This window comes from Pimephales promelas, chromosome 7 (assembly GCF_988280905.1).
Source record: "Pimephales promelas chromosome 7, fPimPro1.hap1.1, whole genome shotgun sequence".
NCBI lineage: Eukaryota > Metazoa > Chordata > Actinopteri > Cypriniformes > Leuciscidae > Pimephales > Pimephales promelas.
Window position 1 is genome coordinate 23316584 of NC_142775.1, and position 19408 is coordinate 23335991.

General features: G+C 34.6%; 1 protein-coding gene across 2 annotated transcripts in view; it reads left to right on the forward strand.

Annotated features, from left to right (window-relative positions):
* Nucleotides 1-4912: 4912 nt before the first annotated feature.
* The window catches only part of arhgap15 (Rho GTPase activating protein 15), a 38705-nt gene continuing 24209 nt past the window's right edge, over nucleotides 4913-19408 (forward strand). The window contains exons 1-6 of one of the 2 annotated variants that reach the window (XM_039655600.2): nucleotides 4913-5022; nucleotides 10419-10561; nucleotides 11152-11211; nucleotides 11561-11622; nucleotides 12069-12156; nucleotides 12970-13059. In XM_039655600.2, coding sequence (XP_039511534.2) covers nucleotides 10427-10561; nucleotides 11152-11211; nucleotides 11561-11622; nucleotides 12069-12156; nucleotides 12970-13059 — 435 coding nt within the window. In that variant the 5' untranslated portion in view covers nucleotides 4913-5022; nucleotides 10419-10426. The remainder of the gene's footprint in view (nucleotides 5023-10418; nucleotides 10562-11151; nucleotides 11212-11560; nucleotides 11623-12068; nucleotides 12157-12969; nucleotides 13060-19408) is intronic. The other variant, XM_039655601.2, reaches the window with a different exon arrangement.

Here is a 19408-nt window from a genome sequence, read left to right on the forward strand (position 1 = left end):
AAGTAATGAGAGGCACCATGATACAGTGATAGTATTAGATTGTTTTTTTCCCCAATCAGTGTTATTTTTTTATTTATTTATGTGTGTGTGTGTGTGTGTGTGTTTTTATGTATTATGTATTTTATGTTATTTTTGTCTGTAGTCTTTGTTTTGTAACCAGTCTAAAAGTGCTTTACATTGGAACATCGATACATCACAGGATAGCAGAGAGGAAAAATCACACTACTGGAGATTAATGTTACATTTGCATTTTCTATTGTATGAATAGGTATGACAAAGTAAAAGTAACATGAAGGTTGTCATTTAAAAACACAACTTTTTTTTAGGAGTGCTTACTATGCGGCCTGCACTTGGCAAGGAAAGTGCATGAGATGAGATCGCTATAGTTTAATTATAAAGACCCTGGATTAAGAACACATTGTAACCAAATCAGAATTTATTTTCATATGGCACAGCAGTTACTGTACCGCTTAAATCTGTTAATAGTCAATTAATAGTTGTATTATAAACAAGTAATAAACATAAGTTTTGATTGTATTTATTTGATAGTCCTACATAATTGATTTTGTATATGTATTTTATATGCATTTTACATTTTAGTAAAGTAAATTATAATATGAATTTGTTATACCATGACATAAATATATCATAATATCAAAAACTTTGCCTTCATTTTTTTTGTTGCATTTTATTTTTAGTCCATTAAACACTGATTGATTTAACACAATTGCATAATTTTAGTCAACTAAAATACTTATTTAAACAATTTACAATTTCTTTAGAAAAAAAAATATATTAGTAATTAGGCATTTACTTAATTTAATCTATCAACATAAATGCTTAATATGTGAAAATTGCCCTTAAAAAAAAAAAAAGTGGAGCAACTATATGAACACTCTTTCACTGGTTTCATTGCATATGCACGCAACTATGCAGTCCACACTTAGCTCCATGTTTTTGGTCATATGATAGCTGAATAAAGCCCTTTTAAGTAGATAATAATATCTTTTTACCTCCTGTCCTGTCTGTCGGACAATGATTAGAGAACGCCTTTGTTTGGTCGCTCATAATGAAAGGAAGAAAAAAAAAGAGTCCTAAGAACATGAGGTCAGAGGCCAAAGCTTTCGGGGGGTCAGAGGCAGAAGTTTGCTTCTGTGACAAGATGAGCTGCATTGAGGAGATTTGACCTTTTGTGACCTCGCTGTCACACTGGACGTCTACTAGAGTGGGCGCTGCAGCTTTAATGGACTCCAACCTGAGCACAAATATATATATGTGTGTGTGTGTTTTACACTTTGTCTTTTCATGTTAAAGTGAAAAGAGACTCAACAGAGTGACTCAGAGTAAAAGTGAACCTGACAAGGCAGGATATTAACAAAAAACACATTTATGATCTCTGACTTGCACATAAAATTCACACGTACACACACACCAATATAAATCCATTTCACCCATCTGACTGTATTCGTGTGTTCTGCCCTTTGCTGCCCTCTAGTGGTTAACCAGTGTCACTCTGTCAGTCTGACGATGGTTTCACACCTTGGATATTTAAAACATTTAACTCTGTAATCTGGCCTATAGTTTTACACATTTATTTTTGATAAAATTGAATGCATTTCTGTCACTGCATAGATATTTTTGGAGCAGATCAGTATTCTCGATATATTCATGGATATATTTATGTACTGTATGCTAATGGGGTGGCATTAAATGTGTGAGTTTTGTGAACAAGACTTTCTCACGCCGTACCTCATAGTTATGTCTGTACTCACTGAGGGCTCCATTTCCTGCTATTGAAATAACAGTTCTCTTCATTTATGCTTCCTTATAAGCCCTTAAACACACACCACTGATGATTCAACCTAACCTCACACAAATATGTCTATAGCCTGGCCTAGATTTAATGCTGTGGCATTGTCTTTATTAAGACAATATTGATGACCACGTTAAATGCCCTCACAACTCAGTTTGGACATTTTCAAACTCATTTAAAATAACTTATGTGAATATATATATTAAAATGTAATTTATTAATTTCTTCTTCTTAGCAGTTGTGCAGCTCAATATTTTTAGGATTATTTTATGCATAGAAACTTTTTAGAAACATTTTGCTTTCACATTTGGTTAATGCATCCTTGTTGAATAGCTGAATACTGAAGTATTAAGATATTGTACAACTATATAAATTAGATGCAACTTGGCTCATAATAAAAGGAACAGTTTTCAGTTTAGGATTTCGGTAAGCGTTTAGGCTTTTTGAATATATCTTTAGGTATGTACAATATACACTGCTGAGATTTTACCATCTTGTAGCAATTATTATTACTTGAGCCCTTTATTTTCCATCCCATCCCTGTGTTTCACAACCCCCTCTTCTACTCAATCTATCTCTCTTTCTCTCTGTCTGATCAAAGAGCCCCAGTTCTGTCATTATTAGGTGCTGTTTGGGATTAACACACCTCTGGTTCAGGGTTTAATCTAGACTCAGACATGGGAACTGAGTGCACTTGCCATCTGCCCCGGTGGAGACAAGGAAAGAGGTCGGACCACACCACCGGGCCTCGGCCTTAGACCTAAACACCTCTCAAGGTATTCATGATGAAAGATGTCCTCTGAAACCGCTCTCTTTTTATTTGCTCACAGCTTTGCCTCAAAAGTTGCTTGTTTATTGACCGGCTTAAAGATTCTGTTCACCTGTCCTTGTTAAAGGGAAAGATAAAAAGCTCTTCTCTTTCTCGGTCTTTTACCCGTCCTCTCTCTCTAAGATGAAGTGACAGAGCAAACATACATCACACAGCAGTGGAGTTTGAGTGTGACCAGGCCGGCTATTCACCCTCTGTGTTTCATAAACAGTGGATTAACCCCACTCGCACACAGCACCTCACTCACAGGGTGACGCCCCTGCGGCCGTAATACAATCTGACATTGTTTGTGAACTCCAGCACATTCCTGTCTCTAATTCTCTTTCTGAAAATCTGTCCCGCACCTCCTGCACACTGAAACATTAGCTCATGTCCACACTTTCATTCTTTAAAGTGGAAAGTTTGCCAATATGATTAATACAGGTCTTAATAACGATTTAACGATAAAAAATGAAATCCAGATTCAAAATAAGGGCAAGCATCACCAAACTTAATTTATATATATATATAAAAAAAACATTAATACATATAATAATATGATGAATCTGTTATCTGAAAAATTGCATGTCTTCTATTTTAGTTTTCATCCAGTTCTTTGCCTATGAAGTAACCAGGATATCATTGAGACCCCCCTTCCCTCTAAAGCAAGGTCGATCAGCCATTTTTTCCAAATGTTCAATACTACTTTATGGACTACGTTTACTCTACATAGCCTATCACGTAACCTCACATAGCCTACTTAGGCTGTTTACTGCAATCCTGCCTGAGGAAATTTTAGGAAGCCGTTCTATATCACATGATCATGTCACAAGTAATCAAATTCCCTTGATAATTTAAGACAAAATGGCAATTTTATAACCAGTTATCATGTATATTTTCTTCCCCAAAATGGCAATTTTAAAACCAGTTATCATGTATATTTTCTTCCCCAGTCCAATAAGAGAAATTCTCTCGTCTGGTCTTAACAGTGTGTCCCTCTCAATTTATTATAGATTATTTTTTTAAAATAAAATATTAATAGTAAAACTAGAAAATGAACTTAGGCCTATATAAAAGGCTATGGTCTAAAAGGTGAGATCTTCGTTCTGTGAGAGTGTCATCTAGTGGCTGGATTAAGGTTCTGCATGTGGATGTTGTGGACCGTGGATTTGTCCAGCTCTAGTAAACTTGCTTTAATATTTATTGGTTGTATGGATGCAGAAATATACAGAAATGATGACATATTGTTAAAAAGGTTGGTTGTATTATAATGTATTTTATATAGCTTAGAACATTATTAAATGTTTTGTTTCTTTCTCTTTTAATGCATTTCTCCATCTAGTGGCCTAAGTGTGTTCTGCATTCAATGTAATTACAGCTTTAAAAAACAACCAGATTTTTCTGTTAAAATATACAGAATATTTCCTTTGAATAAATTATGAAATAATGGATTATCACTATTACGTTTGATACAGGTGCTTATATTGTACTACTCTGCATCTCTAAAGAGAAGAAACTGCGCTGGCTATTTGACATTAATGCAGCAAACATTTATAGAAACATTTCTGGAAATCTAGAAATCTTTTAATTAATATAATAATAATTCTAAATATTTCTTCTTCTTCATCTTCTTCTTCTTCTTCTTCTTCTTCTTCTTCTTCTTCTTCTTCTTCTTCTTCTTCTTCTTCTTCTTCTTCTTCTTCTTATTATTATTATTATTGTTATTGTTATTGTTATTATAATAATTAGGAGACCCAAATCAAGGTATTCTGCTCTGATATGATGTGGGTCCCCATTTTATTATTTTATATATATATATATATATTTTTTTTTTAATTATTATTATTTTATTTTACTGAAAAATCACAAAGACTGAGAAGGGGAGATGGGCTTCAAACCACATGCTATTATTCTGTTTCCTGTTTTTGAACTGAGCCAGATAGGGTTATGATGCACCAAAAGATATATTTAAATGTACACCCTCAGACAGTTGAAACGGAAAGTGGGTTTGACTTAAGAGAGAAAGTAAAAAAGAAAAGATACAAAGAAAGATTAAAATCATCATTACACACACACACACACACACACACACACACACACACACACACACACACATATATATATATATAATGATCTGATCATCATATCAGGCTGACATGCTGATATGCTTTCATCTGTTCTTGTGAGCTCTAACAGCGGCCATCTTGTCTGAAACTGTTGTCACAGGCCTCAGGAAGTGAAGAGTGTGTGACAGCAGAAGCCCCATGTATGCACTAATGCTTGCACATCTTGAGTTTGACTGTCCCATGTGACTTGTACACTTCCTCCAAACGACACTTTCTCTCTGTCTTTGCTGAAACAGGTTTTGATCTATATTTTTCGGAAACCGACTGAGAACCAGGTATGAATGTCCACTTTATACATATTTAGGACGGCAGCACTGGGAAATGACAGAATGTATAAGAAAATGAACATAGATGATGCTACTAAAGTAATGTTTTCTGGTTGACAGCTGGTTACTGAAGATTCAATGATGTTGCTTAAATCCTAAGCTAGATGCAAACCTGTTTCTAAGCTAGATCTTGATCCTGATTTTATATCTCTAACCTGAATTTATATCTCTATCCTGCATATCAAATTAATGATGCTTAAAGAAAAGTAGGTCCGCAGAGGAACAGATTTGTTATTTTACATGCATATCTAGAGCTAATTATTTTGATTATAAATGTAATAGTCTATAATATAATAGTATTATTTGCCTTAATATATGACAATTTGTCAGGTGAGAAGATAAAGTTGTGTTTTTTTAACTGAAATGTTGTGATGCCTTGATTAAATGTGTTCTAAATATTTGCATGCAAAGTTCCCAAAGGTTATGCCAAAATGTCAGAACTGATAAGCTACTTTAAAAAAAATAAAAATAAAAAAATACTATGAATATTTTCTTTTAAACAGAGGATATGTAGACTGTTGCCCACTCTTGTAAGACAGGCGAATTGTTACGCACCACTGAAAGTGTCGCTGTTTCCGCTGTGCTTTTCTTTTCTTTTCTTTTCTTTTTTTTTTTTTTTTTGAAGATTTATTTATTTCCTGTCAGGCTACAGTGTGTTATCAGCAGCAGCAGATTTCATGGTTTACCAGCTACAGAAACATTTTAAATAAATATACACATAGAAACAGTCTTGAGTTGGACAAAGAATAATAATAATAATAATAATAAGCAAAATATAGTTTGTTTGTTTTTTTTTAAAAAATGTGATTTTTGAATAAATCTGTAAATTGCCACTAATCTTGATATCTGTCCGCTGCGACCATGGCTTGTTTACAAATTGAAAATTAAAATAGTGGCTGACAGAATTAACCTTCTATGTCTAAAACCTGTTAAGAACTGTCAGAAATGGCTGATAATGTGAATTGATCTATAGATTTTTGCAAGAGCTGGTTGTTTATTTTTAAGTAAACCATTTAAAGACAAATTATTAATTATTATAATTATTATATAAAAACCTTTGTATTGTGAGTCTGTATAATATATGTGCATCTACTAGCTTAAAGTGCATCTACTGTAGCTTATAATGTAGTAATCTAAGCTTTAAAAAGCTTAGATTCTGTGAAAAAAAGGCTTGACAGATCAGTTCCTCCACTCACCCGATGGTGCAATTACTCTTTCGAAACATTCACAAGAAACATATTTAAAAAGCTGCCAACAGACAACAAAATAAATAATGACACAATAATGAAATGCGGAAGAACAAATCCAAATGTAGTGTCTACATGCACTTAAACATTTTGCATTTTATTAACATTTTATAAAAGCTCAAACTACAAATTGCTATTGTAGCTTAGAAGACGGATTCAATTCAGGAAGTGAATTCAGTCCATAACTTGAAAAGACCAGTAACATTTTAAAATATATTGATGCAATGGAATTCTAGTTTGATGTCTACCATTTTGGAAACAAAAACAAAATTAAAACATTATTTTACTGAGGCATGAGCTACTACAAAGCCAACTAATGGTAGGTAAGCAGGGAAGTGGTCACCAGGCTTACAATCTTCAATAGCGTGCTATACTGTATATAAACATACAATGCGTATACATCCGACGCACATGGCACCCTTTAGCGTCAGTATGAGACGCAGATATATATATGGGCCAGAAGGCGCCTCCTAGTGGTCTAACCCTAACCCTACCCCAGATCTAAACCTACCCATATTGGCACTGAAAGTTGCCATGTGTGTTGAATATATAAGAATTGTCAAAAGCGTCACTATATGACGCCCTAGGATGAGAATGCGTTGATATGAACCAATGGTTTTGTGACAAAAAGGTTTTTTTAAGAGACATTTACCCATGGTTTCTCAGACAACGCATTAAGCTCTTACATTATTTACTATTTTCTACTTTAAGTGTTTTTAAGAGCTGTTTAACTTAACACTTAATTAAAGGGATACTTCACCTCTGGGAAGATGAATGTGTATTTAATATTGGTCATTAATATTGTAGAAGTGTGAAATTATTTTTGAAATTGAAGCATTCTAGACTGAGAAAAGGCAGAAAATGTATTTTTTACTCATGTGCTGAAAGACGACAACTCCCAGAATGCACTTGCTTTGCTGCCCTTACGAGGCCACTCCCAAACCACGCCTACCGGTTACAGATGGCAAAATCCATAAATGGATACAACTAGGCTTGCTTTGATACATCGTGAGTTATTTGATAAATTTCCATTTGATTAAGGTTTAAAAAAATGAATCACAACCAATGTGAGCTATAACGTTTAATTTAAAAAATAATTACATTTTAACACTTTTACACTCAAAGCTCTGCGGATTCAGCGATCTCACCAGAAGAAAATGGCATCGCTGAGATTCGCGACAGCAATAGGGGTCTATATCTGTTTCCGTAGGCACACAGCGAAAGCACTCACACCGCCAGTCCGCCCCAGCTCGAGTCTGCCTGTGCTCAGGTCTCGCTCCGGCTGCCTCTTGTTCCTCTATCTACCGCAACTGTTTATCACTGTATTACGGCTCGTGATGCGTAGCCGCGAGCATCAGATTCTCGCCCGCTCCAGCTCGACTCTGTCTCGCTCCGGCCGCCTCTTGTTCCTCCATCTCCCGCAACTGGCTAGCACAGGTTGCCGCGAGCATCAGATTCTCGCAACAGATCTTCGAAATCCCCTTCTGCCATTTCAAATTCAAAACTACCTTCCACCATCGTGATTAGCCTACTATACAAACTTTCTACAAAGACCAAGAGGCAAGAGCCCTTTAGCTTAGCTTCTACAGAAAGATGGCTCACACGATCTTTACGTTCTATGAGTGAGATCCCGCCCCATATGGGCGTGGTGAAAACATGCAGAGCACTGGCTGTAGTCTTTAGCCTCTTGCCCAAAAATCCTCTGATGACGCAAAATGACGATTGCTAGAACCTTTAAGGTTCTATAACAGCCCATTCTCACCCCCAAGGCGTCACTTAACTGACGCCTTGGGAAGCATTTGGACATGCTTCAATATCTGACGCTTTAGGCGCCCTTTAGCGTCAGTTAGATGACGCCCTAGGATCGCGTGTACCCTACCCCCACCCCACACCTAAACCTAACCGCGTCCTCTAACTGACGCTTTCCTTTAGCGTCAGTTAGATGACGCCGTAGGATCGCGTCATGTAAGTGACGCTAAAGGGCGCCTAAAACGTCAAATATTGAAGCATGGTCAAAGGTGACGCCTTGGGGTGAGAATGCGTTGTCTATAAAGGACCTTTTCTTCAAAAATGATAAAAAGATAACTGTAGCAATAACTATAGTGTCCACAGCAGTGTATGATATCATTTGGTTTATTCTAAGGCTACGTCCACATTAATCTGGAGACATTTAAAAACAGCCTTTTCGTTTCAAAACATTCCCTGCACGTTAGTGTTTCTTAAATTACCTTTCAGCACATGGGTAAAATATAATAAAATGTCACGAGATGATACAGAGGGTACAGACATAAAGTTCTCACACTTTTCTTCTGGCACGATCATTTTATCAGCAAAATATCCCATCACTCACTGTTGTGCCTAGGTCACAATCAATATTAAATGATCTAAAATGGAACTGTCATCATGTTTTGCTGCAACAGCAATTGCCAGTGCATATTCTGTTGCAGGAATTTAAAATGACGATTCTACAAAGGAACATTTATACTTATACAAACACACTGAAAGTGAATAGCGGGCACAACAATCCCAGTACAAATAGGTATTGTTGGTACAATATGCGTCACACGACAAACGGGTCATCATTTTCCACACTACAATGCAAAAAATTGAATTTTCTATTTTTTTTATTTATTTATTTTTTTTTTTTTCAAAAAGCTTTGCCTTCATTGACAAAAACGCTGTCTTAATGTGGATGGAAAGGAAAGACAAAGATTTTTCAAACGAAAACGTATTTTTGTCGTCCGTAGCTTTAAGGGCCGTTCAAAATATATATATATATATATATATATATATATATATATATATATATATATACAAATAAATACATAACAGCATTTTAGTGGCCTGAAAATGCTAACTTTTGTTATTGTCTCCATGTAAACTACAAAAACGCTTTGCAGTTTTTGAAAATTTGTGAAAACTGTGACGTCATGCGCATACATATTACGTGTTCTATAGGTGCATACTTTTTCTTTGCAAAGTGGCATTGCCAAGAGTCGAAAAAAGCAACACGATCCAAAATAGCTCTTTAGCTCCATCCACTGTAATCAAATCTTGTAATCGAGTCGCTCTTCTTATGCTTTCAAAATAATATTTGTTATATATTAATGAATATTTAGCAAATAAACTTTAAATATATTGTTTTTATAATCAACTTTTGTAAATTAGTAGTTTTATATTTCTCCATCATGTTGATAGCAATGGTTTCTTTCCCTTACTAAATCCAACACTATCTCACGACCAATTCGTACGAAGTCGACGCATGATTAAAAAGTGGCTAATTCGTACTAATTCGTACGACCTCACTCGTACTAATTCGTACGATTTGTCTTAACCCACGTGATGGTTAAGTTTAGGGGCGGGGTAAGGGGTAGGTCATTCGTACGAATTCATACGAATTGGCCAATTCGTAAAATATGTACGATTTAGCAAAATCGTATTAATTCGTACGAGTGAGGTCGTATGAATTGTTACGAATTAGCCACTTTTTAATCATTCGTCGAATTCGTACGACTTGGTCGTGAGATCGGGTTGCTAAATCCAACAATCTTCTTTTGTCTATTATGTCCCCTTTTTTTTTTTTTTAAATGGCTTGGTTCATAATTGAAGACTATTTTAAAATCCCTATGGGAAAATTAATGAAAAATTCTTCTGGAAGCAGTGCCACTTAAAAAAAAGCCGCACTTTACTGTTATGCCATGGTCTGTCTAAATACTCAATTCTGATTGGCTAGAAGCTGTGCAATAAAACTGTTTAATGCACAGGTAGTCCCAAGTGAATTTAAACACCATTTTAACGCACCTTTAATGCACTGCTTTCATTAGACGTGTTTCCACTGTCGGGCCAGTGCGAGCCAGGGCTTTAAACGACCCTTGCTGAGCTAATAGCCTTGGACCCGTGGACTCTGTGTTTTCAGAGCAAGGATATTTTGCAAAAAAATGTCACTTTTTTAAGTGCATTTTCATGCAATTTATAATTAGAAATTTCTGTTGGCCGAAACTTGATTATTTTTGTGTCTGTCTTATGTATTGTTTATATTTTCAGCAAATTAAAAATGATAAATGACAGATTTTGTGTTATTGCTATTTTTTTCTTCAGTGTCAGCGATGCACAAGCAGCCAGCACTGGTGCTTCCTGGATCTGTTCAGATGAGGATCAAGAGTTCTCAGAACAATACTGTAGAGAGACTCAGCCAGACAAAGTCTATGGTCTTACCAGATCCTGACACACTACAGAAACCTGTGAGCATGAGCGCAACCACACGGCCCAAGACCAGTTCGATGATTTTATGCCTCTCTGTCTATCTATGTCGCATGAGTGTGTGTAACTTCATGCACCATGTTATGAGCAGCTTCCTGTTGCGTTGGCTGTTTTTAGAAACACAGACACAGAACAGCAGAGGGCAGGCCAGCACTGCTGCACAGCGTTTTGGAAATTGTGCCATTTTCATCAAACTAAAGCTAACACAAAACATCAAATAAGTAGCTTAATAATATGCTTTCTTGTTACTATAATAATCATTTTGTGTGGTAGTATGTACATTTTTATGATTTAAAAAAACCCCACTAAATTTTAATTTTAATCAGAATTATGATTGAAAAGAAATATGGATGGAATTAAATTCAATATTAGATGTTACATAGAAATATGAAACATGCATGCAGAATAAAATTTCGTGCAGTGACTGACTGTACATTACTCAACAAAAATAATAATAATAATAATAACAATCAAAAAGAAAATTATTATTAATTTTAAAGTAAATTACAAAATATTTCTGGCCGTATCATGGTCCATAATTTCATTCAGGCAACGCATGTTCTTTGTTTAGATCAACCGTCACCGGAGAAACCAGTCTCAGGATAACATTGATGGTTCTGTTGGGCTGCAGGTATGATGTACCTCCTCCACTACCACCATCGTATAAATAATAATTAAAAATTATTATTATTTTTTTTTTATTTTTTATGTGGGAGCCAAAAGAGCCTGCAATAAATGATTTACACTCACAAAAGATAATAAAGGATTATTTTGAAGAATGGAAATCTGAGCTGAATAAACAGAGTTTAGTCTCATCACACACGAAATGGGAATCATGGTTTCAAAACTTTTTTTTTTTTATTCCAGCAAATTATCCAAAAAAGTACATTAAAATGCAGCAGCCAATAAGCTATTATGTATTTTGTATATTCTGAAATATTGTGGAATATATATTTTTTTGTGTCTCTGTTCTGTTACAGACTGTTTTAAAAGGAGAATATTTAAACAAAGCCAAAATTGCTGAAGGAGGAAAGAAATTACGGTATCTATCTATCTATCTATCTATCTATCTATCTATCTATCTATCTATCTATCTATCTATCTATCTATCTATCTATCTATCTATCTATCTATCTATCTATCTATCTATCTATCTATCTATCTATCTATCTAGTTTGGTCACACTTTATTTTCGGCAACACATATTCACTCTTCATTACAAGTTTTACGTCAAACTCCTATTTTTACTGCTTATTACTAGCTAGTAAGGTAGTTTTTGTTGTGGTTAAGTTTATGTATTGGGTAGGATTAAGGGATGTAAAAATGTCCATGCAGAAAAAGGCATTAATGTGCTTTATAAGTAATTAAAACAGCCAATATGCTAGTGAAATGCAAGCTAATAAGCCACTAAGTTTGGTGACAAGTTTCCACTATTAACTGGAGTGCTACAGTGAGTTTAATTTGTAAAAACCTCAATTATTTTCACAGAAAAAACTGGACTTCAACCTGGGTTGTTCTCTGCTCCAATCAACTATTATTCTATAAAGAGAGCAAACAAGAAGCTGTTGCAAATTTGGTAAGACCACGGTACATATTTGCAAAAAACCCACTGCACCTGTATTTAGGGTGAAAAAAAACAATGAACAAATGTTTATGTCAAATGATAAATAAAATAAATACTTGAATAATATATAAAATCAGGAAAATAAAACAATTTAATGAGAAGCTATACCGAGCAGCATAACTGTTAGCATCTGGGTGGGGATTCGGAAACATAACGATTTCCATATTTGTCTCAATTCTTAACTTTGCTTTGATGCCGACTATTTTAAACATTGCTGAAAAAGGAAACACTTATCAAGCACGGGACATCATGCACAGGACTTTACAGCCATATTATTATTCTGCTGATTTGAGCAGCATGTTGCAGTGATGGAGAAAATGAGGTAGAGAAGAATAGAGGTTTACTACCTTCACATGCTTGTCATGCATGTAAATGGTATGTCGAGGCCATCGATGGGGTCAACTCATATTAGTTTCAACATCACTCATGGTCAAGTGGCCATAAAGCCCCCGAGCTCTCTGCCATTTCTTAGGGCGGTACGCACAGAGGTTATCAGGATGAAGTTAAGTATTTTTGCCACCTCATTAAAACCGTAGGACTGTAAGAAATGCCTCTTTACATAGCTTAAAAGCCTGACATGGAGCTTTTTTTATCATTATTATTTTAATACAAAGCATGTTTGATTTAATAGGCAATCTTTCTTGTATCAAAACGTTGTGTTTGTAAATTGTTTATTATTTCACAAAGTCACGTAAGACATGATAAACGTGGTGTTTCTATTAGTATCTTGGCAAACATGTTAATGTAATTGTACTTTCTCCACAGAAACCAGGTGGTAAAGCAGATGGTGTGGATCTGTGTGGGGCTCTTATCGAGTGGACAACAGAGAAATCCAGTCGAAAGAACGTGATTCAGGTAGGACAGTCCAACACATTGAGCCAAAGTTCATTCTTTCATCCATTTTATCATGCGTTAAAACAGGAAAAACTTAGTAAACAGTAGTTGATTTGTTAGTTAATATGAACTGATAATGCACTTGGTAATTTCAACATTTACTAATACATTATTAATATCAAATGCTGTGTTTGTTAATATTAGATAATGCACTGTGAAGTAACACGAAGAAACCATGAACAGCTGAACAGCAGCTTTTACAAAGATGAACAAAGCTCAAGGTTAACTAACATACAATAACTTATGTTAACAAATGAGAGTTTATTGTAAAGTGTTACTGGCAAAACTATTCAAAAACGCATTGTAATCGCTATAGCTTTATAATACAGATGGGTATTATCTAGTAAATATTAATAGTGAAGATTTGCCAGAAGTGCCATCGGTCTTGATCTTGTGTCACAAGGTCTCACTTCTAATAACAACTTGGGCTTCATCTTTTATAATCTATCCTTCCCTTTTCGGCTCAAACTTTGTAAGATCACAGCTTAACCAAACTGCTCAATACATGTATGAAGTCTCAAAGGATTGAAACATCTACAAAGAAACCTAATTGCTCAGTGAGCTTAGCGTCCACATCCGCCAGGCTTGATACTGTCTCTTGGAGCTGGTGTCATACCTCTTAAAAAAATAAAAAAAAATAAAAAAAATACAGTCTTCGATCTGCATACCAGTGATTGGATGGATCTTTCAGGGTGCAAAGTTCTTTAACATCCAAAAGCATTTCCTAACATTTCTGTCCAGTCATTGTTGTCACAAAGACTTTATTAGGACTTATCTAAAGCGAGATAATCTTCTAAACATCTGGTGTTTTTGTGTGCGGCAAATGCTTATCAATAGATTGATAGCAGAGTTAGCTCTCATAATGAGGCAAAACGAGGATAAAAAGACGATTTCTGATCTCATCGCACACTTATAATATCTTATCACCGCCACTGTACTTGCTGTCCAGTATTTTGCCCAGAAATCTTTTTTTTTTTTTTTCTGCAGGAGAGATTAAAACGGCATTAAGCAGTAATCTTAAATAATCCCAAACTCTCACACAGAAAAAAGTGCTTGTAATGATGGTACAAGCCATTTCGTAGTCTGCCACCGCTGTCAATCAACCTCAACCGGGATTAGAAATTAGTGTGCAGGCTCGTTAATTCAGCAGCGCGGAGAGCTAGATTTGCAATCTGTGAGGCATTCAGCCGAGGTCTCAAAGATCTGTGAGGCTTAGGGCAAGACAAAACACTTGTGTCAGATTGAGGGATAGTTGTGATTAAGAAAGTTCACGTTCTTTCATTGGAGGTTTTGATCAGTGTCTTAAGCATCTGGAGTTGACTTTCATTCCTTTTTGTGCTTCTGTCACTGCTGATATTGACCTTGGATGCTGGTGCAGATCCTTATATCTCTACTAATACCAGGATTACAGCATTTATCAGTTGAAACTTAACAGGCTTGAACCTCAATCACAACACTGGAGGTGCTTTATTTAGTGTGTTTGCAAATTAACATATTTAAGATGGCCATAAATTTGTAAATTGTGCACCAAGGGATTGTGCAAAAGTATGGGGTCGGTAAGATGGTTTTAAAGAAAGATCTTACGCTCGCCAAGGCTTTATTTATTTGATCAAACATACAATAAAAACGGTTATATTGTCAAATATTATTACAATTTAATATAGCTGTTTTCTATAATATATTTTGATATGTAATTTATTCCTGTAATGGCAAAGCTACATTTTCAACATCATTACTCCAGTCTTCAGTGTCACATGATCCTTCAGAAATCATTCTAATATGCTGATTTGGTGCACCAGAAACATTTTTTGTTGTTATTATTATTATTATTATTATTATTATTATTATTATTATTATTATTATTATTAATGTGGAGAACAGTTGCGCTCGTGATACTTTTTTAAGGATTCTCTGATGGTTAGAAAGTTCAGCATCTGTTTGAAGCAAAAAAAAAAAAAATTGTAGCATCACTGTAAAACAATATTGTTGGTTTAACTTAAACAAATGAAGTAACCTGGTTGCCTTAACATTTTAAGTTCATTGAAATTGAAAAATTGAGTTAATACAATGAAGGAGATTGATTTAATCATCAGAAACTCAAAATATTATGTTATCTGAACCACATAAATTATTTAAGTTGATTTGACAAAAGAAAAAAAAATGTTGTGATTACAAATCATGAAAATATATATATATATATATATATATTTTTTTTTTTTTTTTTTACGGTGTACTGCCACAAAAAAAAAAAAAGAAACTACTTTTGACTGTTTCAAGAAATATTTCATATTACTGTGATTTATGTCAACAAGTGAGTAAAAAGAACTAAGAATCGACTTCACTAGAAATTCTCATCACGGTGTTGTTCAGCAGTTTGACACTCTCAGCCTTTCCGGTTCATTTAAAAGGGTTATGAACCAAGGGAGACATGCATTTCTTTCAAATGCATCACTTTCAAAGCTCCCACAAAAATAAATCAGTTTTTATACGCACATATGAAACTCTAGTGCTTCTGAGAACACCACGTTTCTTTAAAAGAAAGACCACTGAAAGAACTGATTTTAGCCTGTTACACATTTATGCAAATCAAATCAAATTCAATACAGAATTAAAAGTATGACTGAACTCTCACAATTTCTAATTTGGCCATTTGTATAGTCAGATTAACAAATTTCAAACCAAACTCCAAACCTTACTGAATGAACAGTTAAAACATGATTGTTCAAAATATCTTCATTTGTTTTATGCAGCAGAAAGAAAGTCATAGAGGTTGGGAATGTTAGGAACCAACTTTATTATTGTTAAGAATAATTATATGACAACGTAATTTATTTATTTTTTTGCTAAATGAAACCTTTATGTCTTACCTGTGATAAAAGACAAGTTCAAAATATTTTCATTGTACTAAACAACCCACGGAAAAAGATTATCTTCCAAAACATTCATCCTGAACACAAAGTCCTTTCTCGCACAGCCTATCAGTTTTCAGTGCAGCAGGAAACAAAAAACCATCAGACAATGGAAATCCAATTCTCATCGCATCCGTGTTTGCGTCACCTGCGTGAAAAAGACTATCAAATCCAGCAATCCTGTTACACAAATGCGACTGCACTAAGACCTTACAACTGCCTCACATTATTGACAATGGTTGCCTGACATGAGTGTTTGAGAATCAAGAGGAAACATCTGAGGCTGATTGAAATATCATATGCTGGCATGTGGCGTCAAGCTGGAGAGACAGTGGAGCTAAATCTCAAACATTGCACTCTCCTTTCACCTGACACACACTTTGAACATTAATTAAAGGGGGAAACCTTTGCTGAAATCAGTCATGAATGAATAAATAAATTCTTCCTCAAAAAGTGGGCAGAGAATAAGCAGCAATTATGAACCAATTTGGACTGTTTGGAACAAGGCCAGGGGAGGTTATTGCAATGTTTATAGGCACTGCGATAAATAGCATGTGGTTGATGTCCATACACCATCTCCTCAACTGTCCATGGAAGCGAAGATCTTTGGCCAGGCAGTGTCAGATCTCGTGTCTCATGCACTCGGCACCTTTCGGGCATGTTTACTGCAGATTTTGACAGACTGACAGGCTTACACTGAGTAGAAGAGAGATCTGACTCTTCAAATGGCTTGCCTAGAAGGACTGCTAAGTATCGTGCTTTTGAAAGGACGCTTTACAGAATTGAGCTAATGAAGTGATGTTTTGTGTAATTACAGAATGTTGTTTAGATTGTCAATCACTGCGGTTCATGTAAACAGGCTTAACCTGACTGTCACAGCAGTGGGACACTCAATGCTGGACTTGTTATTAAAACATATTTGATCCAAATGACATCAAATTGCAGGATAAAGGCGTAGTGTATTTAGCCAATATTTAGCCATTGGTGAGCAATGTTTGGACAAGGTTCACAACGTTCAAAATATTAAAAACACTTTTCACTCTGCTACTAGTTTTTCTTGTTATTACACTCTAAAAAATGCTTGTTTTAACCCAATTTTGGGTCAAATATGGACAAACCCAAATGTTGGATTAATAAAATCCAATTTATACATTTAACCCAACAGCTGGCTTTTGTCCATATTTGTCCAACAACCCAGTATTTTTTAGAGTGTATTTTTTCTTCCATGGCAGTGTCACTTCCATCATATCGCAAATGATTTTTTAGTGTATTAGACTTCCAATGACATTTTAAACTCCATAAAATAAAATGGCTGACTCTTTACTAAGGGTCATTTTATTACTAGGATTGTATATATCCTAAATACACACTCTAAAAAATGCTGGGTTGTTTTAACCCAAATTTGGGTCAACTGTTGCGTTAAAAATGTAATTTAAACATTTAACCCAATGGCTGAGTTTGTCCATATTTGACCCAAAGATGGGTTAAAACAACCCAGCATTTTTTTAGAGTGCATATAATTCAATAATATTGTCACCCTTTTTGCACAAAAATACAGTTAAATTGGGAATGATACAACACATTTTGTGGTAATTTCAGTACAAAAAGATTGAAACTAAAAAGTTTAGATTATAAATGTAATTAAATGTAATAAATGAATAATACTGAATATGAGACAAGGGTAAAAAGACATTTGATAAGTAGTAAAAAGTATTTTATGCTTAAAAGTTCCTAATCTACACTTAATGTCACCTTTAAGTTGAAAACTGTTTTAATAAAAATCCACTCCTGCGACATACAGTACAAGTGTCTAAAACGATAGTTTCAAGCACGTAAATATGAAATACATTTCTCGTCCACACAAAATATTTTTCTTAAGACCAATTTGCAAGAGAGTTGAAGGAAAGGTATTTGCTTGCCCTCAAAGCTGCTTACATTTGTATTGAGCGTTAATTTCAGTATTCAAACAATATACTTTATATTCTGTAATAATCATGGGATGAACGGAAGGATTTGAGATTCAGACAGCAGATTACAAAGGAGATTACAGCAGCAAAATGACTCTCTCTTAGCAAGAACATACGATTTACAACGCCTCAGTACAAATAGTTATTGTCCAGAAAAAAACAAAGATTTTTTTTTTTTCAATTTAAGAAGGTTTTGAACCCTAATTCAAACCAACTTATAAAAACCACTGCTAGAGGAAACACATTGTATAACAGTACTGTTGACACGAAAGCCCTTGTGACATCTTCCCCTGGTCACTTTTATGGATCATTATTATGTTATTTCTCACTTTGAATTTCAATTCCGCTGTTCAGTTGTAGAAGCTTTTGTGTTTGCAAATTACAACTCACTCTTTTTAATCAAATCGACTGATGGTTCAATCCTTTACGAGATTAGCCCGCTCATTTAAAATTGCAATCTGGTGAATGTTGGTTACAGAAACAGTATTAATTTGCCACTCGTGAAACACTTTACAAAGATTTTGTTTCTGTCGTTGTTGTTATGAATATTTTTTAATGTGACCTATGCAGCCTAAACCATTGAATTAAACATTGTGCATGAGAAAGCATCAGGGGAATGCAGTGCATCTTCTTCCATTCCCTCAGATTTGGCTTTTGTTTTCTCTGGGAATCCAGTAGCTCTCAAACCCAGACCCATCTCAGGAGTTGTGGAAATTGGAGATAATTAACCCTGCAATCTAATGCGCTTCAAAGTTGAGTTGTGTCTTTATGTAGCTTTCAAATTAATGTTTAATTTAACAGCAAAACACAAATGTTAAGTCACAAATGGCATTCTGGTCTTTGTACTGCTCTGCATAATTAAACATTAATGAAGAGTCAAAGTGAGAGCCGAGATATTCAAATTCCTCCTCATTAAACAGTGTGATTAAAAGCATTGGGCTTTTATATGTACTCTTTTTTTTATTTCCACTCACACAAAACTTTCCACTAGTCCCAGTTTTCCAATCACTTTTCCTGACCAATAATGTCCTTACACAACATTTAAATAAATAAATAAATAAATTAAATATATATATATATATATATATATATATATATATATATATATATATAACACACATATATATATATATATATATATTTATTTTACTTTTTTGCGGTTGTTATTTCACCAATGTTACAGAACATTAACACGTTTAAGTTGAAAGTTTTAATGTCACATACAGTACACAGTGATGCAAAGGCAGTGAAATGTCTGTGCACTTTTTTAGTAATAAGTAAGAAGAAAATATATGTAGCTAAAGTACAGAATTACAAAATAAATTTGAGTTCACGGTTAGGAGAAGAAAAATATATACAGCGTTAAGCCCAGTACAACAATAAAATCATAAATATTGCAGTATGATTTGTACAAGACTTGTTGTGTAAGCTGCC